At 34.1% G+C, this 24,938-nt stretch overlaps 2 protein-coding genes across 6 annotated transcripts in view; one reads left to right on the top strand and one right to left on the bottom strand.

Moving 5' to 3' along the window:
- Positions 1–11,465, top strand: part of LOC132201822 (protein kinase C, brain isozyme-like) — a 29,353-nt gene extending 17,888 nt beyond the window's left edge. For 2 of the 4 annotated variants that reach the window (XM_059628319.1, XM_059628320.1), the window contains exons 5-15: positions 4,939–5,067; positions 6,026–6,179; positions 6,231–6,459; positions 6,944–6,961; positions 7,422–7,553; positions 7,614–7,787; positions 7,845–7,936; positions 8,041–8,242; positions 8,302–8,490; positions 8,544–8,684; positions 9,186–11,465. In XM_059628319.1, coding sequence (XP_059484302.1) covers positions 4,939–5,067; positions 6,026–6,179; positions 6,231–6,459; positions 6,944–6,961; positions 7,422–7,553; positions 7,614–7,787; positions 7,845–7,936; positions 8,041–8,242; positions 8,302–8,490; positions 8,544–8,684; positions 9,186–9,338 — 1,613 coding nt within the window. In that variant the 3' untranslated portion in view covers positions 9,339–11,465. The remainder of the gene's footprint in view (positions 1–4,938; positions 5,068–6,025; positions 6,180–6,230; positions 6,460–6,943; positions 6,962–7,421; positions 7,554–7,613; positions 7,788–7,844; positions 7,937–8,040; positions 8,243–8,301; positions 8,491–8,543; positions 8,685–9,185) is intronic. The other 2 variants (XM_059628321.1, XM_059628322.1) reach the window with 1 other exon arrangement.
- Positions 11,466–13,412: 1,947 nt separating this feature from the next.
- Positions 13,413–24,302, bottom strand: LOC132201823 (putative inorganic phosphate cotransporter). 2 transcript variants are annotated; one of them, XM_059628323.1, is made up of 13 exons: positions 22,858–22,998; positions 21,075–21,186; positions 19,629–19,712; positions 17,979–18,136; positions 17,234–17,461; positions 16,870–16,957; positions 15,953–16,179; positions 15,339–15,488; positions 15,143–15,275; positions 14,964–15,085; positions 14,180–14,299; positions 13,969–14,116; positions 13,413–13,910 (listed from the first exon to the last, which is right to left on the bottom strand). In XM_059628323.1, exons 1-13 carry the CDS (start codon positions 22,897–22,899, stop codon positions 13,861–13,863), a joined length of 1,662 nt encoding a protein of 553 aa, XP_059484306.1. In that variant the 5' UTR covers positions 22,900–22,998; the 3' UTR covers positions 13,413–13,860. The 2 variants fall into 2 exon arrangements, with proteins under 2 accessions (XP_059484306.1, XP_059484307.1); XM_059628324.1 differs by lacking the exon at positions 22,858–22,998 and adding an exon at positions 24,082–24,302 and having other exon boundaries at positions 13,415–13,910.
- Positions 24,303–24,938: the final 636 nt, after the last annotated feature.

Genomic DNA, 24,938 nt, shown 5'->3' with positions numbered 1-24,938 from the left:
ATGAAAGGGAAGATCACTTTCCGTCGCCAATTATCTCCGCAAACAACCCCCGCCCGGCTTCTTCTTCTTCATCACTGGAGATAAATATCGGCCTCCTAAAATTTCGCCAAAACGAAAATCAGTTGCTCGATAAAAATGATATGAATCTGCAGGGGCAGCGCGCGAGAAAATGAGCGTTTGACCTATCCGCACTGCAGGGGTCATCCGAAAGAGCGAAAAGAAGCGCAAACTGCATGTCTGCTAAGGGTTGTGTGCGGCGAGCAGTTATAAAACAGCCTTTTTTACTGCACCTAGTCCTAAACCATAATCGTATAAATTAAAATATATACAAAAAATTATTTTGAAATTTTTAAGTTAATAATTTTTTCAAATATTAAAAATGTTCATGTTATTTTTAAATTTTAATCTTATTTATTAAATATTATAAAATAAATTATTACTTTTAATTTAAACTACGAAAAAGTAGATTTATTGTCCTACTAAGCTATTACAGAAAAGCAAAAATATTTTAACCAGTTATATAAAATAAATAAAAATATTTGTTTCTATGCAAGCTATTTTCTAGAGAGTTATTGTTAACAAATGCAAACACTAATCATCATGTTGTGTCTCATTGTTGGTTAAGTTTTATGTCATGAAATATGAACAATGGTAATGAATATTAATCTATTTATAATGGATCTTTGATTAATATTAAAACTTCTCAAATATAAAGTAATATACCAATGAGTGGATTGATGGACATTGAATTGGGCGATTCAATTACATTTCGATAAGTATTATTATATTTTGGATTTGCATTTGATAATGATTGTGGGTTGTATGCATATCTTTAAAATTTCATTTACTTGAGGGCTAAATGTTAATAGATCCTAATTTTTACAAAAAAAAAATGCACAAATTAATTATGAAAGTTTTTTTTTATTGAAAATTAAAAAAAAGAAAAACTTAACTTGCGTTCAATTTTTTTTAAATAAGAATGAAATAATTGTCTAACTTAATAAATTCTTGAATAAGAAAATTACTTACAGAAATATTAAATTTTGCCTTGATGAATCTTTCATTTCGTTTTGAGGCAACGTCGGTAATGTTGCTTAATTCCATCTCGCAAAAGCTGGGATTAAGGTGCAATTTCTTCCAGCGGCAATTTAGAATTTCGAGGGCTGGCGGGGCGCGCGAGCGAGCGGCGTGCTTGCATTAATCAGTCGCGCGGGCGAGCCTTCCTCAATCTTTCTCTGACAAGTGGCTCGGCGCGAGCCAGACTTGCCGGGCCGACCGAATTTCGTCACTTTAAATTTGCAACAAGAGGCCTCGCGGTCGTCTAAATTATATACTTTATGATTATGATTTTTATTTTTAATTCCGCAGTGGGATTGAGAGTGAATAGGGAGAGGGTCGCGCGCGTCAACAAATTGAACAATATCAGCAGAGAGGCATATCAACAGCACATTACTTTGTCAGTTATGCGCCGGCGAATATCATTAAGCCGGGAGGGAGCCTCTGTGTGTGCTGAAAGCGGCGAGCGAGGCAGGTTTATTGATCTCGCTCTCAGCATCCATCCGACCCCGTGGTTGGAGTGCATTCGGTGATCTTGAACCCAGCCACGGCACGGAGCCACCTGCCTGCCGCGCGCGCTGGCCCGGCCGCGGCGCGTTTGGCTCCATTTGCGTGATTCCGTTTGATTGATAGCGCCAAACAAACCGGATTAGCCGCCTTAAATGATACTCACGTACGTTGTAGTACACGCCGCTTTGGTGCTCCGAGCACCCTTTTCCATCACAATCGTTCCACATTCGATTATTGATCTTGCTGGACTCGTATTTTTCATTTCGTAACTGAATTTTTTATGCAAATATTACACATGCAAATAAAAATAGATTGATGAAAGTAATGAGTCTTTTATAAATTTTAAATTTTATTTAGCAAAAATTCTTGAGCAAGATGTTAAATAAAATTTGAAAAACAAAAAAATTTGAATCTATGAAAAATGAAACTGGACTTCTTGTTGCAAAGAGAAGAAGTATCAAAATATAAGGTAATTGGAAAATATTTTTTCAATTTTCCTTCCTACAAGGAACCTTGTACATGTTTTCAACTAAAATTTACTTTTAATTTTATAAAATTTATTTTTAATTATTTTATTTTTAGATCAGCAAATTAATTAAAATAATTTAATCTACTTCAATATTGAAAACAGATTATTGAAAATATATCGTGAAAATATCAAGTTCACGTTTCATTTTTTTTTACGATTTTGACTGCAGCTTTTCACATTCAGTTATAATAAATTTTTTACGACTTTCCGACGAAACACAATCTTACTTGGCGCACGGATGTAAAGAATGACGTGAAAAAATTGACAATTGACGGTTTTTGTTTCAATTTATTCATGAATATGGATGAACGCGCGAGATCGAGAGTGCACTTTATCCGAGTCGTCTGATTTCATTGGTACCAATCGGCACGTACTCCACTCAAGACGGACACGAACGCGAAACCCATAAAATCAATTGCGCATTAATGTGCGTGGGGATCAGCTTAAGTGATTAATCGACGACAACAGTCATTAATAAACCACTGTACGCTGCATAATTTAATATAGAGTCTGCGCTGACCTTAAATGGAACAACTTGAAGACAGGACAAAACTAATTGATTATTTTTCAATTACAAAAAATTCGGCCGCTTTATAAATTTTCATTTCGGCGGACAGGTGCGCCGCGATAAATCACACTAACCGCGGGCAAATTAAATCGATCGGCTCAATTTCTGGTGTGCTCGGTTTTTATTGATTCGCGTTTCGCACTCTGAAAGCTGCTCCTTTAATAAATCAAATCGCTCCTCGCCAAGTTCGTGTGCAAGTGGGCACAAGTTTATTAACAAAGAACTGCGCAGTTTGCTCAGTAATTACTTTGGCCGGGAGTAAATAATAGCTCAGCCAGTGCACCACAACACTGCACCATCCTCGCGACGGAAAAAGAAAAGTAAATTGCATTAGAAGAATGAAATTGCTGAATTGAAAGTAATGGAACTCTATTTGAAAAAGTGAAAAAAAGTGAACGATTTTTTGTTCTTAAATTAATTTTCTATGTTCTCATGAGAGTTAAAAAATATTTTATTTATATCAAACTGAACAAACAAAGAAATAAAACATTTTAATTGATCAAGGTATGAATAATTTTTTGGATTCATTTTTAATTTTAAAAGTGAAAAAGTTGCAGTCTGCAAAAGTTACTATAATACACAATATATTTGTTCAATCATTATATTTCCGTTTATAAATTTCTGCCCAACATTTTAAGTATTTGTGAATTATATATGAACTAGGGAGAAGGTGGCCCACCAAGAAGTTTTAGTTTTAAATTTGGAACAATGAAATAGTATGCTGATTTATTTTATTATTATTATTATTTTTTTCCTTTTTACAAATTATTCAAATAAAAATGCATAAATAATAAAAAAGGTTATTTATTAAAGATAATTTTCTTGTAATATAAATTAAGAAATAAAATTATGCATAATATTATCATATAAGTATAAAATATTAATCAAGATTTCAAAATAAAGATTTTAGTTTCAATTATTATATATAATAACTTTTTAAATGAAACAGTGTTTACTATGATAATTCAAAAAAAAATTAATTCCATTAAAAAAATTTATTTTTTAGGCTGTCTTTCATAAATTGTTATAATTTATTTTTAAAAAAATACATAATTATCATCATAAAGTTATTCCTACAGTGGTAAATTATCTTATCATTAATTAAGTGGGCGGTTAATTGATTTTCGCTCCATTTGCGTGTAATTAACGCCGATTACCATTCTGCCGCCATAGCGCGCGGCAGCCCCTGCGAGGTAGGCAGACTGCCAGGCGTGATCAAACGCAAATTGCATTGCCAGCGCTGCTCCTTTCAGAGTGTCTTCTCCGAACTGCCTCGCAAATTGCAGCTCATGAGAGAGCGGCGGGCGGATTATTGTAACGCTGCGAATCCGGTGCATGCAATCAACCCACTGACCCATTTCCTTCTCGTGAGATAAAATTTCGCTGCGGCGGCACCACACCCTTCTCAAGAAGATAGAATTATGCAAATCGGTTAGCCAGCCAGCCTCTTGGTCTTGGCTTGTTCGGCCACTTTTTGCGCCGGCCCGGCAGGAAATGGAAATTTCACACACGGCGCGCGCCTCTAATTGAACTTTACGATTATTACCGCCCAGAACTAATTACATTAAGCGCCGGCGACCACGAAAGCTATTGCCAGGAAAAAATTATACCTTCCTGCCACGTCTCGGAAAGTTTTCCATTACAACTCGCTACTTACAGAAATTGCGATAAAATGTCATTTGCGAAAAAAACCTACTTGACATTTGAGTTGGAAAAATAAAAATGAATCGTTCTAACGAATCAGCATTTTTTTTCATTAAAATGTCACGGCCAAATATCAAAATGTCACTCTCGGAAAAGCTCATTTTCAACACCTCATCAATTAGTTGCTAGAAAATACATTTCTATTTTTAAATATTTTATATTAATTTTGAATTTTGCAGTTTCAGAGGTGCGCAGTGACTAATTGGCCAAACGTTTTTCTGAGCAACAAAAATGTTCTCATTCCATTTGTAAAAAGTCACCAAAATCATTTCAACTTTAAAAAGAAATTCAATATCTATTATTTAGTCGGTAGCAGCTAGAATTCTTGTTGAAATTATAATTCACTAAAATTTAGTGCAAATCGCTTGAAACTTCCTGCGGGTCTTTTTTAAAATAAATCATTTAAACGCAAATTTAAAACTCACTGATTGCGAGTTGAGTAGATCGGCAATTTTTTTATCTCACTTTGACACCGTAACATTAGGGGAAATTGTTTGTACACCTTTTGTTTTTAAAATATTTATGCTTCACAAATGATTGCAATCTTAATTAACATTCCATATTTCCACAGCATGCGACATGAATGTGCACAAGAGGTGCGAAGAGAGTGTGCCAAATCTGTGTGGCTGCGACCACACCGAGCGTCGAGGTCGTATCGAGATTTCCATCACGTGCGCCGGAAACAAACTCACCACCGAAAGTAAGTTCAATTTTATTTTTTATTTTATACTCCATAGATTGTGACGTTTCGCGTTGGAAAAGAAAAGATAAAGAACTGGGTCGGGCACATGTCTGGCTAGACGCCTGTTGGGATTGAATCAATGGGTTGTAATTCAATTTTTAAGGAAGCCCGTCAAAGAGATTTCTTTTCCCGTCGAAGCCGCACAAGGCGGAATTTCGCCCGCCAGAGACATACGTGGACTCCCGTGCCTCGCTGAATAAATTATACACGCCTACCGTAGATTATATTGATCAAAAGTGGTATGGCCTGATCAATAATTAAAAGCCGCAATAAATATTTATGGGCATAACTGACAGCTGACACTTAACGTCAAAATTTCCAATGAAAAATGGTATCCACCTTAATTTGGTTTAGTTAGTCGCGACGGCCCAAGAAAGATTTATGGATGTCCAAAAACATCATCCTGATTCAATTAACAGAGTCATAAATTTTTAATTGAATATTAAAAACACTTTGGCTCTTTAACTTAAAAATCAAATTAAAAAAAGGAAAAAAAATAGGTCTAGTCTTTGAGGTTTAATTTAAATATCGATTTCCTTTTGAAAATCTGAATGTCAGATTTGTAGAAAATTAATATTTTAGAAATATTAGGCGTGAAATAGCTATAAATTTTCTAGTAAAACTAGAAAATTTTCTTTTTTTGGTAAATTGGTTTTGTTAAATTTAAAATCAATAAAAAAAAAATCATATTTTTATGTTTTTTAATTAAGAGTTTCTGATTGAAATTGAGTGATGTACGTTCCTCAATGATAATTACATTTTGAAATTTACTTTGGTGCTCAATTTTTTGTTATAAATTCTAAATTTTAATCAGAAAACAGAAACTCACTTTAAAGTTTGGAATATTTACATATTTGAAACTAAAGAAAGAATGGTAAATTTTAATTATTTAATAAATTTTTTTTTTAAATTTCAGTCAAGCAGGGTAAGAATCTGATTCCCATGGATCCCAACGGCCTGTCAGATCCATACGTCAAGCTGAAGTTGATGCCAGACAATGACAGAATCAAACTCAAAACCAAGACCATCAAGTCAAATCTCAACCCGGTGTGGAACGAAACCCTAGTCTTGTAAGCTAATTAATTAATTTTTTCGCCAAATTTTAATGTTGTCACAATCAGTGATCTGAAGCCAGAAGACAAAGATCGGCGGCTGCTGATTGAGGTGTGGGATTGGGACAGGACATCCCGAAACGACTTCATGGGTTCCTTGTCCTTCGGCATCTCTGAGCTCATCAAGGCGCCTGTAATTGGTTGGTTCAAACTGCTGACCCAAGAGGAGGGAGAATTCTACAATGTGCCAGTTCCGGAAGAGGGCACTGACCTCGCAGCCCTCAAGAGCCAAATGAAGGTATTTAAAAATAAAAAAATACGATTAAAATTTTTGAATAAAAAATATAAATTTTTCTCTATATCTGTCCCCCAATTTTTCTTCTCAGCCACCGTTGCCATTTTTAATTTAACACTCTCCAAGCACAGACCATCATTCAAAGTTATTCCTCTTTCAAATATATTTGATATTTACATATAAATGTGCTGAAATAATTCTCTTACGCTCTTCATGTGGAATGTGACCTGATCATTGGGTGCCAATTGTTCCTAAACATAATCACCACATAAAACTGCAGTCTTTCATTAACATATAAAATGATTCCATTTTCGGCCCTGCTGGGTTTTCAGCATGGAGTGAGCCAGGTACTAAAATGGCATGCCCTACTCGTTTCATGTTCCAAAGGCAGTGAATCAAATTTAATCAAAAACTCCAATTTTCTCCAATCACTAACATTATTTTGATTAATCTACCATAAATGACTTTTTTGCCGCTGATCACACAGCCAGGATTCTCTGTACAAGTATAAAAAAATCATTAATTAAAAGGAATGAAACTAGTTCAGCAATTTTTAGCTATTTAGAATTCACTGTCGTTGAAAATATAAGTGTTGGAATGTTCATATCAAAACCTCATGCATGATTATTCATAAAAATCATTTCTCTGAACTTCACCTCATAATTGTAAATACACTTAATGTCAATTTCTCTTGCATGCACCTATGAAACTCTTTTACATCGTTGAACATCAAAGTTCGATTCAGTAAGAACATTTTAATGTTTTTTATTGATAAAAGAAATAACTGATAGTTATTTGGAATGCTTCCGTAGGATAATAAGTTTAAAGTAATTTTATACATAGGCAAAAAAATTTATAACGAGGAAGTTCTATAAAAAATAGAAACTCCGACAACACTGTAAAAAGCTTAGTTATTTTTTTTTTATAAATTCAAAGCAGTATTTAAGAAAGTATTTGCATTTTAGAAATCTTCGATCACCAAGAAACCCACCATGATGGCAGACAAGGAGGTGCCTCACAACATGGGCAAGAAGGACATGATCAGATCAACAGATTTCAACTTCCTCATGGTGCTCGGCAAAGGAAGCTTCGGAAAGGTATGCAAATTTTCAAACCCGATTTGGATAGAAATGAGAAATAATTTTATCGATGATCAGGTCATGCTCGCCGAAAGGAAGGGAACGGACGAGCTTTACGCCATCAAGATTTTGAAAAAGGACATCATTATTCAAGACGATGACGTTGAGTGCACCATGGTTGAGAAGAGAGTGCTGGCACTTTCCAACAAACCGCCCTTCCTGGTGCAATTGCATTCCTGCTTCCAAACTATGGTAAACTTGAAAATATTTTAAAGTCGGCGTTGAATACTTTAATTGGGAATATTCCAGGATCGCCTTTATTTTGTCATGGAGTATGTGAACGGTGGTGATCTCATGTTCCAAATTCAGCAGTGTGGAAAATTCAAGGAGCCAGTCGCTGTGTATGATTGAAAATTTGATAACTTTACTTTCTGAAAGAGATTTTAAAACAAATTTTGTCCTTTTTGCTTTGACAATAATAAAATTCTTCCTATAAAATTTGCAGGTTTTATTCAGCAGAAATTGCCATTGGCCTGTTCTACCTCCACACCCGTGGTATTGTTTACCGAGATTTGAAGCTGGACAACGTTCTGCTGGACCAAGATGGCCATATCAAAATTGCTGACTTTGGCATGTGCAAGGAGGGCATCGCCGGTGACAAGACGACGAAGACCTTCTGCGGCACCCCCGACTACATTGCCCCTGAGGTTTTTCTATTTATGAAAGTTCTTGAAATAAAGATTATTAAATTTTTAAAAATTTTCAGATCATTCTGTACCAACCCTATGGCAAGAGTGTGGACTGGTGGGCCTACGGAGTGCTGCTGTACGAAATGCTGGTCGGCCAGCCACCCTTTGACGGGGAAGACGAAGAGGAGCTTTTTGCTGCCATCACGGACCACAACGTTTCCTACCCCAAGTCACTCAGCAAGGAGGCGAAGGAACTGTGCAAAGGGGTAAAATCCTAAAAAAATTATTGAAATTAAATATGCTTAATATTTCGAAATAGTTCCTGACCAAAAACCCGATCAAGCGTCTCGGCTGCAGCTCCAGTGGCGAAGAGGACGTCCGAGGCCATGCCTTCTTCAGGCGCATTGACTGGGAGAAGATCGAGAATAGGGAAGTTCAACCTCCATTCAAACCCAAGATTGTGAGTGATTGTTTATGATGTTTTTTTGTCTTGCTAAATATTTGCATAATATGATATACCTAGAAAACAAGAAATCATACAAAATTTGATGATTTTTAAAATAATTTAAACTGAAATGCAATTTCTATTTTTTTTTTATTAAGTAATATCCTTATTATAAATCCAATTTAATTTTAATGTCAAATAAGTAATCGAAACATTGTCAGCGGAAGATTTGAAGTTGTTGAATTGAAAATATCCCTTTCATTGAGATTAGATTTTTATTTAATATATTAATTTATTGATCTTTTTAAACAAATAAAAAATTTCCTTATTGTTGATTAAAGATAAATCTAAAATAAAAAAATTAAAAAAAAAAGGATAATAATGTAAATATTAATTATAATAATTTATTAATTTCTAAAATTGATACAAAAGGCCACTAGTTTATAACATAGTAAAAATAATTTTTGTATGTTATCTATTATGTAACAAAACAACTGAAATATTTTTTTTTTTCAGAAACATCGCAAGGACGTCAGCAACTTTGACAAGCAGTTCACTTCGGAAAAGACAGATCTGACACCAACGGACAAGCTGTTCATGATGAACCTGGACCAGACCGAGTTCATGGGATTCTCCTTCCTGAATCCCGAGTTCGTTCAGCACATCTAATAACACTATGCAGCGAGCGCGTCTGTGTCCTCGTCTTCTGGTATGAGAAAAGCTGCAATATTTTCTTGTACTCCCTCTTGCTCTACCTCCCCAGCCTGAGTACATAATTAACAATGTATTTAAATGCTATATTATATATACATTTAATGAAAGAAAGAACAACAACACAGACTCTCATAATACACACTCAATATTAAGGGACACACACATCACACACACCGAGTTGTTGAGGTTAACTATCTCTCGAGTAAAAGACGGAGTTGTCTTTAATTAGAAACACACTCCTCTTTAGCTAGTTATGGAAAAGAGTTAAGTGTTCATCATTCTATATTTGAGAGAGAGAAAAAAAATAACTATTCTAACCAAAATGAAAAGAACCCCATCTCTTTATGCAGAAGACAAAAAAAAAGTTAAAAGGCAGGAATTATTCTGATGTATATGTGCACCAGAGAGATAATTGTAAAATTAAGCATTCAATTAAGAATATTTCAATATTTCTGACTAACTGAATGTGAGTCTTAAAATATTTGCATCTATTATTGATGGCAAGGACAAGAGAGAGATAATATAGTGACAAGCGATGAATTAAAATATATAAATCCAAAAAATACCTTGATGTGATTCTGCTCTACTAAAAGGCTATCGAAGTGAAGATTTATAATCATAAAATTCTCTCAAGTTGAGTAGTTTTTTCAAACTGGCAATAATAACTAATGGAAAAAAGAGGGTGGATATATTTCAAGCAAAACTGTAGCTTAGAATTTCGAAAAGGACCGAGAGAAAAGAAAGAAGATGCGAAATCGTTGAAAAAGGGTACCACTTTGCCTCTATCCCCCATCCTCTCTCTGATGTTCATGTTCAAGAGACTTTTACCAATTTAGAGGAACTATAAAATATATAAACTACTTTTGCTCACTGATATAAAACTACTTGATTATGATTTCGGGTAGATGATTCTTTTTTCGGTTCGCTATTCTGCACCAAGGAAGGCATTCGGAAAGGGTATATCGAGAGTACGTGGATTTTTTCAAAAGAGTAAAATGATGAAACAAAAATTACGGAATGCCTCCTTGAGAACGTGAGAGGAAAAGGACGAGAGGCCAGTAAAATGTAATCAATCTGGCTGTGAATATTATTTCACAAACAAAACACACACGTTTTACAAGGTGTATTAGTTAGAGCGTCAGATGAAGTCTCTTCCCTTTCAGTAATCCTTGATATTGTTGCACCATTATGGCCTATCATGAGTACATGTGAAAAAATGAACAAAATCTCTACTGATTCCTGGTACCTAACAAAATTAGGACCAGACCAAGAATAATTTGTCTCTCTGCTGAACGGTTTATATTCTCAATCTCGGTAATTAGGCCTACAAATATTCAAATCTTCAGCGGGTTAATTTAAATTTTACCAATAAATCAGTATTCCTTAAATTCCACAGTCTCAAGTGGTCTTATATACGAGTCCTATCTATATAATTGTTATTTTGAGTTAGAATATAATTTGCTCGATTTAATCGAACTAACAAAAAACTACTTTCCAGCTAATTGAATTTAAAAAGAAGTTTATTCCGATTTGATATAGACGTGTTTTAAATAAACCTTGACGTCCATCAAACCTTGCACAAGATTGAGTCACAGTATAAAATCCTTGGCACTGACAATGAGAGCTTGGTTGAAAAATTTCAAATTTGAGAATTTCAATTAATTGGTGTTTTTAATGTGTCTGAAAGAATTAAGAATCGTTTCGAATACGCAAAGCAGTCGGTGTCCATTTTCACTACTTTTTGTAAAATTCATGTACTTAAATCGTTATACTGAAGGCCTGAATATTGAGGAATGAACTGTTTGCTACTTTCTTATGAAAAAATATAATACCTTGTGCTACTACCGATGCTAAGTAAGGGGAAAATGAATATTTTAAAGACGGTTGGTTTCGGAACGTTTCTCTGTTAGCGGGCAGGAACTGAGTTGTAGGATCAGTTTTGATTCGTGTGAATTTAGCACGTTGCTTGTGTAATTTAAAAAAAAATATATATATTGTAGTAAAAAATTTCCAAACGTCTTTCATGAGATATGTGTAAACATAATTCAAGACAATTAAATTAATACTCCACACACAAACACACGTACACACAGTGTTAACAAAATATTATATATCAATCACTCACACACGCGAACACACTTTTCACGAGCAGACAATTTATAAAATTGCCAAATCTTAATACTTGTAGGATAAATAGCTAATCTTGTAGGTTAATTATTTCGACTTCAACCAACCGTATTTAAGCAATACATACTTCACGATTTTTTGTGTCAAAGTTCTTGCATTTTTTGTACCGATCCGTGTGTTTAAATAGGCCTATTGCAGAAAAAAGTATTCCGATTTTCACATGGATATTAAGGGAACAATGTTATACAGAGTGCTTTTCAAACGAAACATTGGCGAATTCCTAATCTGCTGTTTGATTGTCAATTTCCGATTACATTATCAGAGTGCGAAAGAAAACAAACTCTCTCTTTACGAGACTAGGACACGTATTAATTAGGCGGTGAAAAAGCTCTGGAAAAGAAAGCGCCCTTAATGGAAACAATAATTTCCTAGAGCTTTTGAATCGGCAGTATTAGCTGAGATAAAAAATATTGTTAGCGAGTACAAAACTAAACAATTCGCGACAAACCCTTAATTACTCAAACTTTATTAGAACCAAGGACTGGTGCAAATAAACAATACAGGTGCGAATCACGTGAAAACCCTTCTTTTCTTCTGTTTAGAATAATATAATTCATAATAGTCGGAGAAAAAAAAACAATACTCGGAATAAAATATAATTATTGATTGTGGCCGTTCTAGAAAAATTCCTCTAATCTAGAGTAATTAATTAATAATTAAGGAAATAAGGATTTAATCACTGGAAAAGAAATCAACTCTCTTCAAAGGCCTAAAGTCTGTCAAATAATTTTTCTACGTCAATGCTTAAAATAGTTTCCAAAATCCTGTATGAACTCGAATGTCTCTTGCATCGCCCCCCTCTGGAACGTCTTCCCTGAGTTTTTTCAACAAATATGCGTAGAAAAAAATAACCCTTTCCCGTCTTCCAGAGCGAGTTTAATTTTAGATACTTTCTATAGCCAGAGTTTTGCCGCGTGTCTACTTTCCGTGCCATTCTTGTCATTTTTACTGACTTTTCGCCACCCACAAAAGTTCAGGTTTTTATTTGCTGAAAGAGGGAAAGAGCATTTTTCAGCTAGTCTTCGTAAGTGTTGTTGAAAATCCAAAATATAATATATAAATCTTTAAGTGGTCCATTTCGCAAGTTATTCATTATAATTATTCTGTACGGATAAATTGAAAATTAATGTTATTTATTAACAGCAATGAGAAGATACTGCGACATTCCAATTTTATTACGATTATATAATGTATGTTATTACTTATTAAACACGACTAATACACATTTTAATTCCCGCGCTTTAATTATTTAAAAATTTTATTATCGTTCATGTGTTGGATAATTATAAAAAAAGCAGATTTGCGCTTGAGAATCATGTTCAGAAATAAAAAAAAGAGCTTCTTAACTCCATTTTTAAATCTGATTGTACGTTTACTCAGACACCTTTTTGAGACTTTCAATGTGTTTTAATCATGTTATTAAAAATTGCTTTATGTGACAGTGACTAAGTGTTAAAGAAATATAACAAATCCGTTTTCCATATACATATATTATTATAAGAAACTTCTCTGTATTTTATCAGGCAGAAATTTATTCAATAATATTCCATCGGCCTGTTGTTTAATTACCGTTTACAAAAAAAAGTTAAATTACCGCCAGTTACGTGCATGCTTCTTGATATTTTGCTTTGAATATCTGATAAAAAATTATGTTGAACGTATTGAAATATGCTATTTATCGCTTGATTGATTTCATTCCAGGAAAAACACATTTTGATTTAGTAAAAATGTCTGATCGTTAAGTTTTGAGCTCAGTTGTTAAGCGCCTGGTTCTTGCTTGAGTTACGTGGAAACTCTTATAACATGTATTTATCTTTTTCTCAATAAATTTAGCTATTTTGTACAAAATGAATAATTTGTGTTTGATTCTTTAAAATAAACTTTTATTGGCATAAATAGATATGACCTACATTTTATAAAAATGTGATACTGGGGCAGATGCTAGAATTAATTAATGAATATTTTTTCTCACAGTGCTCATTGTAGAGAAAAATTGTGATTAGCCATGATTTAAAAACTATTTTTTTCTCATTAATTAAATAAAAATTTAAGTTAAATGTTTTAAATCAACACAAACATTGTTTTAATAAAACATAAAATCAAATTTTAAATCATACTCAATTTTATGAATGCACCTCATACTTTTTTATAATGCAGGAAAGGATAAAGATTACAAGAAGTAGTAAGTACAATCATGGAATGGTGCAGTGAGTTGAATAATATCTTCTTTAATCTTGCCGAGCGTATGCCTATTCAATTTTCAGTCTTTTCGCGAGTGCCATTTGGCAAATTACAATTTCTCTGTCGGCTGCGGCGACGAAGATCGATCACTGCTCGAGTCTGCAAGGGCAAAAAACAGAATGTCAATCTACACAGGATGGTGTGAAAAAAGTCGTACCTTGAACGGAAGCGGCTTTGGCCTGCAGATAATCAGCGCTGTTCCACGGCTGCGTTTCCCCAGAGCCGAAAATGACGAACACCGAGTTGCCCACGACGTAAATCGCGGCCGAAATGAGCCACACGATGCGCCATTGCTCAGCGTCGTGCTGTCAAAAGTGAGAAAAAATTGCTCGCTTTGTGCCAGGTCTTAAGGGATTTGAGTGATTTACCTTGTCGGTGACAATGAAGCCGACCACCAGGGGTCCGAGGATGCTCATGAAGTTGCCCAGGCAATTTGTGATGCCCATCATTGTGCTGGCAAAGTTCGGAGACAAATCTATGTGGTTGACCTTTCAGAAAAAAAATTTAGTTAAATAAAAAAAAGTAGAGGTAATTTTAAAAATGCATTTACACAGTAAAATCAAAACTAATTTAGATTATTGCAAACTCAATATCATATTTTGTTTTTAGTATGTAAAAGATTAAAATGAGCGTAAACCTTGCGATTGAAAAAAAACTGTTAGAAAATTAAAATTATAGGCATTACATTTTTCCTTATTTATTCCTCCAATCTATAATATCAATATTGTTATTTTTGTTTCATTATAATAATAATAATAATAATAACTGCCAGGAATAAAATGAAGAGACACAAAGGAGAAAGGTACCTATATAATTTGCATCAATTACAAAATTTTAGAGCTCCAGCACATTGGATTTAAAATAAAATTTAATTCTGAATTTTAGCTAAATTGAAAAATTATCGATGACGTTTTGGAAAAAACTGTTTTTTTTTTAAGGAAACATAAATTGTAATTAATGTGTAAAAATATGTAGAAAATTATTTAATAGAAAAATTTAAAATTTGTAAACTATAAATTATTAATAATACTCATTAAAAAAAATAATTACTCTATAAAATATAAATAATAACGCGGAACTATATGTTTTCATCTTTACTCTCTATTAAGCTGATTGTGAATTGTAATTTGGATGTACATGAACGTATATTACCTGGTATCCGACCATGGTTCCTGCATTGAGGGAAACAGCGACGATCAAAACGCCCACCGCGCCTGCTTGGGAGGCGCTCATAAAGCCCAATGCAACCAGCCCTACCGCTCCGCCGTAATGAGCTGCAACATAAAGTGTCAGAAAAACTCCTCTCTCATTAAACGGAATTTTTTGCTCACCAATACTGTTGCCTATTTTCCTGGAAGTACCGATGCTGTAACAGTTTTTCTTCAAAAGCGTGTCGGACACCCAGCTAATGATGAGACCAAAGGCCCACAGGCCCAAATAAGGTAGCGCCGACAACAGACCGTTCTGAATTAAGAAATTAAATAATGAAAAAAATACTCATTTAAGTCGCTCGGAGGAATGAATTACCGCTTTCAGGTTGAAGCCGAGAACACCGTCCATGTAGGAGGGAATTTCGGTCAGCAGAGTCCAGAAGCCCCAGTTTTGGGCACAGTGGACCACTATGAGCGCCCACATTGGCACCGAAGTTAATATCGCCTTCCAAGGCGTTCGTAGTCTCTGAAAATAAATTTTTTTTATGACTAAAATAAAATTTAATTATTTATTTCCTGAAATTTAATTTTTAACATGAAACGAAATTTGATTTTAGGTGAAAACTTTTGTGAAAAATTTTAAATTGATTTAAGAAAAAAATTATATAGCGCCTGTTAAGCTAAATATTAAAAATTTGACTCTCTTTTTAATGTGATTTTCTTATATAAAGAATTATTAAAACGAAGGGCGATTTTTTTACAAAATTAGATGAAAATTTGACTACAATAATCTGGATTATCATTAGATAATATATAGGTTAAAAAGGAAGATAAAGACGATTCTAGATCATTTGACTAGATTAAATCTAATGGGCAAATTAAGATTTTAACCTCTACATTTGAGGGAAATTTTAAAACTTTTAATTATTAAAATTTTTAATTTGAAAAATCAAGAAATATAAATTCGATTTTCATAATTTTTGTACATACCTGTGAGCTGTCAGTGATGGGTTTGATTCCGATGCTTGACTCGATGTAGCTGCGCTCGTCCTGCGACGTGAGTTTGTGCGTGGCCGGCGAGTCGGCGGCCAGCAGGATCCAGAGGGCCGACGCGAACAGGCCGATCGCCCCGGTCGCGTAGAAAACCCACGGCCAACCGGCCGAGGCTGCGATCAGGCCTGAACAGGACATGGCGACCACGGTGCCGAAGGGCTGACCTTTCGGGAAGAGCGTTGGATTAGTGAAAGAGAAGAGAATTGTCTAGCGTTAATTGGGAATACATCATTTTCCCAAATTAATTCTAAAATTAAGATATCCGTTACAGTTAATTATATTAATAAGATTTCCACAAACTTGGCGACACGCACAATTCTTTTCCTTCGAAACTATAACATCAGTGTCATATAAATTCATCCAGCGATAATATTCAAATTTACATTTTTTGATAAAAGTTCATGTTTTTTGTAATGCATAAAATTTTAATTCAACTATATGCAGGACCAGTTATTGTTTAACTAGTTATAACAATTATGTAGTAAACAATTTTTATATTTATTTAAAAAAAATATTAAAAATAATATTCACTAATTCAATAATTGATTTTCAAGAAAATAGAAATTTGTAAATAAGTTAGTAATATTTATTATGAAAAATTTAAAATGTAAAAAAAATGAGGTTTTAAAGAGATAAAATGAATTTAATAAACAAATAAAAATTAACATTGTTCTTTTTAAACTAATTAATTAACTTTTAAAAACTTTACAAAAAATATAATGTTAACATAGGTTCAATACTATCAATTTTATACATTCTTGAATGCTCACAGGCGCCTAAACTTTTTCTTCGTGGCACACTTCACACTTTACATCTATCACGTGTATTATAATTTAAATTTATTATTCACTTACCTGTGTACGCGTAAACAGACATTCTTCCTCTCTCGCTGGGTGGTGACCATTTGGCCAAAAGGGCGTGGGTGCACGGAAGCAGGCTGCCCTGTTGGCGTCACACAACAACTCAATTACGATTATTTTTTATTCCTTGTGCCGAAAAACAAAACTGGATCTGATACAAATCTTAATTTTATACTGAGAGACACTCGGAAATACTTTTTTTAACTTGTGGATTTCTCAACTTTTACTTACTCCTTTCTCTGTAGGATTGCCAAAGAATAGGCGTGTGAAGGAAAAACATTTGATTTAAGATAATAAAAAAAGTATAAGATGTATTGTAAAAAATAGTATTTTATTAAAGAGTTAAACGGGCACTGACCTGAGCGAGTCCGAGGATGACCCTGGCCACGCAGGCCCACTCCCAGCCCCATTCGGCGGCCGTCGGGAAGAGCAAAGTGGCCGCCGTGCCAGCGAGCATCATGAAGAAAAGCAGTTTGGTGGCGCTGAACCTGGAAGCGATGTACCCTGAGGGCACCTGGGTCACGATGTATCCCCAGAAAAAGGAACTTAGGATCGTCCCACGCACAGTCTCATCCCAGTCATAGTGCTAAAAAATGAATTTAAATTCAATAAAATTTTTTGTAAAAAAGAAGACGATATTATTTATTTTTTATGATTATTTTTGGTGCTTGGATCGTACAGTAATTAACAAGTTGGCTTGGCCTTTTTTTTAATTGTATCTGAACTTTTTTTTAAATTGAAATAACTCAGACCATCCCAAAGTCAAGAACGATTTAACAAAAAAATGCTAAATTTAATAATTTTTTAATTAATGTTGGAAAATTTAAACAAACAATATATATTGTGTTGACTCTAATTATGCATAATATGCATTAAGTAAGTACAATTTGTATTAAAAAAATTCTCCAAGAATCTCAGTCTCAAGTTTTTCCTTCAAGTTTGAGACTTGATTATTTCTGATCTTGCGGAGAGGCGAATAAATGGGTTATGCGCTTTGGCCGCAGTCGCACCACGCTCGTGTCTTTTAATTTTAAGGAAGCAATTTGCCGCGCGCACGACGGTGACCATTAATTTACGAGCGGATGTCAAAGAAATTGGCTTACGGGGACATTTTCGGGACCCTCGACGCCAGTGCTGTTCTCCACAGTCATGGCCACGATGGCCACCGACAAATTGACACGCATCAAGTAGCCGACGGCGTTTGCCAGGAAACAGCAAAACACCACCAGGTACCTTATCTTCAGCCACGTTCCTCTGCCATCTGAAAAAATAAAATATTGAAAAAAGATTATTAATATGGCGTTTTTGAAGGAGTATCAGATTTGTGTATTGATTTAAAAATAAATTTAATTGTGACCATTTTTTCATGTAGCTTGAAAGGAGCAACAAAGAAAATTAATTGACCATTGATCAAAATAATTCCTGCATTTTTACTTCATAGTAGTTTTTATTGTTAAAGGTTAACTACATGGTTGGCTCAGTATTGTTGCATATTGATAAAAAATAAAATGAGATAATTTTTTCTTAATTCAACAATTAATTCCTATATAAAAATTATCTTAATAAGCTACTTAATGCCTTTTGATTTCATCATTAAGTGACCGGAAATCAAACCTTTCCAGCACGAAAAACCAATTATCTTTTGAGAATGTAAGAAACTTAATTTGTCCAATATAATTTATATTATAGTTGTACCATTTAAATCTCAATATTTTAATTTAATTCTATTAAAGAGACAAAACAAGCATGTTTTTAATATTATTTTTATAGTAAAAAAAATAATTAGAAAAATTAAAATAATATCTTGAAGTTTTAAATTAAAAAATAATAAGTAAAAAACTCTTGAATTAAATTTATATAAATAATTAATTTGTTGTGCAACACATTAAATTTTAAAACTGAGTTTGGCTAAATCTTTTGAATTCGGCAGCAACGCTTCTGTTCGAGGTCAAAAAATTACAAACCATAAAGCAAAGAGGATCCGGTGTTTTTATAGGACCATTAAAATGTCCATTAAGAGAATTCCTCTGCATCGGACGGTGTATAAAATTAAAGCAGGCGTGAGAGAGTAGCGGAATATTTATCGACGGCCCCGTTCGCATTCATACATAGTTTCGTCAGAGCAATTAATTTACGGCAAAAGCAAATTACGCCGACAATAAATCATCCGCGTGTTTGCTCAAATCACGCGTACGCGAGCAGACGAGCTTCATAGGATCAACCGCACACACACATGTTGTGAAAATCAGCTGCCGATACATAATTATACAAAGTAAGCTGCTCGGTGATTAAATTCAAATAATTATCTTCGGCACGCTTATCAGAGCGGCTGATCGATCCGAAGAGATTAATTAAACGCTCGTAGAGAGCAGAAGATTGTTTTTCTGGGCTAGAGAATGCAAATACGATTGTTGAGAAGAGAAGCCGCGGGGAGCCAAATATTTGTATCGGATTACGACGGTAGAAAAAGAGATAATCACCGAGTTGGAGAAAGAGAGGATGGAAATTACAGTGTAAGCCGAGAGCCCAGCCAGAATATTTATATAATTTGATCCTCGTTGTCAAATTAAGAGCAGAAATCCTGATGAAGACAAAAAATATGCAAATTTAAATTTGTTTAGGCCGACAGGAAAATTACGGTTTGAAATTCAAGCTGCTCCCGACTTGATAATTGTTGATTGGATTTTTTTAAGAGAACAACTCTCAACCTGAAATTATTTTTGGTGCCGTTTTTTCGTTTGATAAATATTTACCTGCTCTTTCGAGTCTCTCCGAAAGTCTGCGAGCGGTCAGATCAATCCACGATAGACGACCTTGGCGTATTTCAGACTGCAAACCTGTTGGACAGAAAAATACATTACGCACTCGATCGCGAGTCAGTCAGCGCAGTCGGTTGATCTTGATCGACTTTTGCAGCGTGTGTGCTTTGTGCACACCAATAAACGATGTATAAATTTATAAAACTCCATACATGGATTTTCGCAACCTGGCTGCTGTGTGAGTCAGTTGAAAAACGCCCAAACAATTCTCTTTTAAATTCCAATGAACTTGATTTTGGCAGGCTTTTTTTTAATTTATTGAGACAGAATTTTAAAATTTTTGAATGTTCAACGAGTGAAAATCATGAAAAAAATCCATCTTTGTTTTTTATTTTGAAAGAATCGTTTAACTAAAAAGGTTTCTACAAAGAAACTTTTATTAAATTTTGGACAGGCTAATCATATAATTATGTTGTTTTAATTATCCAGAGAGTTCCTGGTGAGTAAAAATCCGCAGCCTGGATGCAGTTTTTAAGATAAAAATGTTCAATTATGAAATGTAAATTACAGTTAAAAATTCAAACAATAATTTGTTATTAATAGATTTGAGCTCCACATATTTATTTTCAATACAAAGTTACAAAATATGTGGAAACACACAGGTCCTTTTTTCCATCTAAGATAATTATTTTATATAAGATTTTTAAATTTGTATACCCACAACCAATTTGTTTTGATATCTAACAGGCTGAATATGCAATTCGTCTTCGATTAGAATTTAATTGCACCGAAGTACTGATTAATTCAATTGAAAGATTCATGAAAAACAATGAACCAGCAGAATAAATCTTTTTGAGGTCTCTAATTAAAAGATAAACATAAGAATATTAATATGAATAAATTTTATCACTTAATTGCTTCTTATATCATAATATTTTCAATAAACACCATTGAAAGTTTTAATTTCAACTAATTTAATAATGTCGAATTGCTCGTGATCAATATACATCTCTGCCAAAATCCAGAGTAAACAAATTTATAGCACTTACAAATTTCGCAAGTCTGCATCGCTACATTTTAGCAAAGGAGTGGCAGAATAATAAAATAGTAATTCGATTCTAATAGGTGGGAATTTATTGTCGTCCATTACAAGGAGCGCCTTCTTGAACGTTTATTTACTCTCTAAGTACTGCAAGTTTTAATCTCTATATCTGCAGAGAGTGTCTGAAAGTTGATTGCGAAATTTAAATGAATTTTATCATTTCATTTCAATCTCGGCGGGATCGTTTTACAAAGGCACAACATCTGTTCTTTTTGTACCATCGTCGCGAGCAAGTACGTCGTGCTCCAATTTAAAATACGTTTTTTTTCGGCGTCTGACTGACTAAGCCGAAGCTGGGCGGGAGGAGAGATCGAGCGGCGATCTCTGTGCACACATACCTGAATGACTGGCAGGATGCTGTTGGTCCGCAGGTGTTTGGTCCATCTTGAGCTGGACTTCATCCGCCGAGGCCTCGGGCACCGCCTTGTTGCTGCTCTGCTCGTCCATGTGCTGCAATTGAGGGCCAAAAATTAGCCAAGCCGAGCGCAGAACTAGGACGAGAACTTTCTTATTTCTGCGGACGATTTTCGTCCGTCAACCCGAGTGGAAACACAAAGCGAAGGAGAGAGAAAGATGAATGTTGCCGGAGAAGGGACGGCAAATCAGAGTAGAATTTTTGAAATGCCAAAAATTAAAGGCGTAATCAGACCACTTGCCAGCTGGTTTAATGGACCAAAAATTGCGGAGAGATTATTTTTCTTTTAGCAGCCACACTCTAATTTTTCAGATTGCGAAAACTTGTTTTGAACCAAAAGGCGAGTGGATAATTTTTTTAGTGTTTAAATAGGTGAAAAAATCTGACTTTAGAGTTATTGATCATGAAGTAAATGTTATAGAAAACCTTGAAGGAATGATTTTACAGTTGGATGTTGACGAATAAAAATTATAAAATAATATTTTGGACGAGCAATTATTTTAAAATTGTAATAAATTTAATTTTATTATATTTAAAAATATTGAGTGAATTGCATCTATAATTTATTAGAGCTTTGTGAGCTAGTTTAACTATTTTTATTGTCTCATGTATCAATCAAAATATTCAAAATTATTTGTAATGCTACTTTTATAAATATAGTGCACAAGGCAGTGAGTCACTGATCACCGTAATACCAATAAATGTTAAGTCTAATTCATTATGCAATATCTTATGCTGCAAGTTGAAGTATAAATAAAATTATTAAAAAATATTTTAAATAAAACAATTACAGTTTTAATCTCCTTTGAAACTTTTGTTTCAAATATTAAAAAATAAATAATATTTACAGTAGAATATGATTTAAAATCAATATTATTTTGATAAACATTTAATAATGAATAAAAAATTGGTAAAAAAATTTATTTTATTGTTTAAAAAAACATTTTAATTTTAATGTCAATTGCAATAAACAGAAATTAATCAAAATTACGATAAATAACCTCCAAATATGAAATTCAAATGAATCCGTCTCGCAATTAATAAAATTGGCAACGCGAATAAAATTACCATTTAATACCTCCCGGGTGCTTCCATTTCGAGTTAGCCTGCGATTAATCACGCTCATAAAACGAAAATAAAAAAGCCGAGGGAAAAACCAGTTGGTGTGAAGGAACTCAAATACGAGTTCGGTTTTGAAAAAAAGCCGGTCACGTGCTGCAAAAGCAGCGGGAGTGGCTTTAAAAGAACGAAATCTTTCTTTCTCTCTTCAGACCCTTTCTCTGCGCAGCGCCGTTCCTTTTTTCCAAATAATAAACGGCACCGTCGGGCAGAAACAATGCAAATGAATCGTCGTGCACGAGTAATAACTAATTTCCACTAATGTCTGCCGGCTGAATGTTGTCGTGCATAAATAAATTTAATTCCGTTGTCGGAGATGCATAATAAATTAAGAGAGAAAAATGAAATAAATTGCTCACTCGGAGCAAAACATAATTTTCCGCTCGAATGCATTTTTTTCTGATTTTGCAGTCTGCATTTTCGCACGACCAGGTGACTAATGAAGGTGCCTACCCGATTCATAACAAAGCCTTGGTCAATAGCGAGGCTAATGAATTATCTCTCTCGCCATTAGAATAAAGCAAGGTTGCCGCCACTGCGCACTGCATTCCAAAAATTATTTCGCACCTTTTTGAAACAATGAGTACCTTTTCTGTGCGCGTTTCCGGCGATCCGGTCACGTGTTGCATCGCACCATTATTTATTTTTTGTAACGTGACAATAATTGATTCTAACTTTTCGTGACGGGCTGTCAACAGATTTGCTTGAAAATCAAGTCGAGAGAGATTGAAATCTGGCAGAGGGACGAAAATCGGTCACCGACTCGAAGACACACAATGGCCTGGCACACCCAGAGATAACCGCAATAAATTAAGACGGACTAGCTCTCCATACACTTCTCTTTCGGCTGTTATGAGAAAGTGTCGCGCAGGCGAGGATAAACAAAAAATAAACAGATGAAGTCTGAAGTTGACGACTCGTGTCTGTCAGACTTGTCACATTTCGTTGTGAATTACAGATTAAACTGTTCTGATAGGCAAATTTATACACTTGAGTTGTCATATTGGGCTTGAATGAATTTTAATCTGTTGATATTGAATTTTATTAATCATTAAGCAATTTAATCATGAGCGGATGGAACATAATTGTAATTGGAATGAAATATCAAGAAAAATATTCTAGACCTTTCTGTTCGAGATAAGCATTTGATTTTTGGAAATAATTATGAATGCAAAGAAGCCGATTTTTGTTTATTTTGGTATGAATAATAAATAAAATAAATTTCATTAAATAAATTAGAGAATGATTAAGTACTGGAGGAAACGCTCATGCAGTTAGATTGTTGTTTAAATTGTTCAAATTATTTCCTGTAAACCAGCGAGTGCCAGCACCTGCATTATTTATTTTTATAAAAGGGTCGCATACCGAGATTGAAACTAGTTTATAGAGCCGCTTTGTTATTAAATAATAACATTTTCCTTCACAAGGAAAGCCCGTTATTTTACTGCAATCAATCCTAATCGTTTCTAATTCTAATTAAAATTTAGCGCCTGTATTCAATTTTTTTTTTTTAAATAAATTTAAAAAAGGCAAATGTAAAGTACCAATACAAACTTAAATAATGAACTACTTTGCTAAATTCTAAAATTGCACCTTTTTTCAGCAAGTTTGAAATTGAGTTAAAGAATGAAAAAAAAATTGAAAACATATTTCTTTGGTTTTTTTTTTAAATTACTTTTCTTTAGAAACAAATAATAATGGATGCAAAAAAACTTTGCTTTTGAATCATAAAATTTTAAAAAACTCCTTGATTTGCTAATAATTATTTTTAAATATATATATTTTTTTTTTTAAATTAGAATGAATCTTACGCTATATATGTTTGTAGACTATTGACAACGTTGATCTTCTGTGTACCACTAGTTTAAAGTCACTTTGTCAGTCGCCGTCTGACGATAACTGTTGAGCCTCGAATTACACAATATAATTATTATGCACCGAGGAGGCACGCACAAGCAGACCGACAGACACTAGGGATCATCAGAGAGTAGTGGATCTCGCAGCAACATGCACACTCATCAGGCCAAAGGTATCAACTGCGACTAATCTCCACACGCTCCGCAAACACGCCGTCCGCCCGAGTCCATTCACAAGAGAAGGGATAGGAAGCAAAAATCTCTTTCGCGAGAGATGCATCCGCCACTTTGTTGTTCGAGATAAATCTTTATTGGCCCAGCACGAAAATACGATTTGTTTTTAACTTTTTACAGGGTTTATTTAAATATTTTTATTCCTCTTCGCCGGTGGTCATTATTTTTGTATAATCAGCAACGAGTGTGCGGCCTTCGCGAATCACCAGCAAAAATATGAAAAATGAGATTAAAAAATGTGCACGTCGCACTACCGACGATACGTCATGTAATTTATTTTGTCACGGAAAGTGTCGGATTTTTTGCACGTGGAATAATAATTATAATTAGCGTTGGGCAAACAAACACATTGAGATTGGCGCGGGCAGTGAAGTGGACGCTCATTATTCATCACCGTGCAAAAAAAATAAGGCCCCTGGGTGTTTCTAGCGTGGAAGATCATTTTTCAACGTGGATTTCAATTAATGCTAAAAATATTACAACAGCTTTTGGATGCACTATATTATGAGATGCTTTTATATAACAATTTTAGTAATTTTTCAAATTGTAATTATCAATCGATTACATGATATATACCT

This window comes from Neocloeon triangulifer, unplaced genomic scaffold (assembly GCF_031216515.1).
Source record: "Neocloeon triangulifer isolate White Clay Creek 2 clone unplaced genomic scaffold, ASM3121651v1 ptg000014l, whole genome shotgun sequence".
Lineage (NCBI taxonomy): Eukaryota > Metazoa > Arthropoda > Insecta > Ephemeroptera > Baetidae > Neocloeon > Neocloeon triangulifer.
The sequence above is the reverse complement of the archived record's forward strand: the minus strand, read 5'-3'. Positions and strand labels throughout refer to the sequence as shown.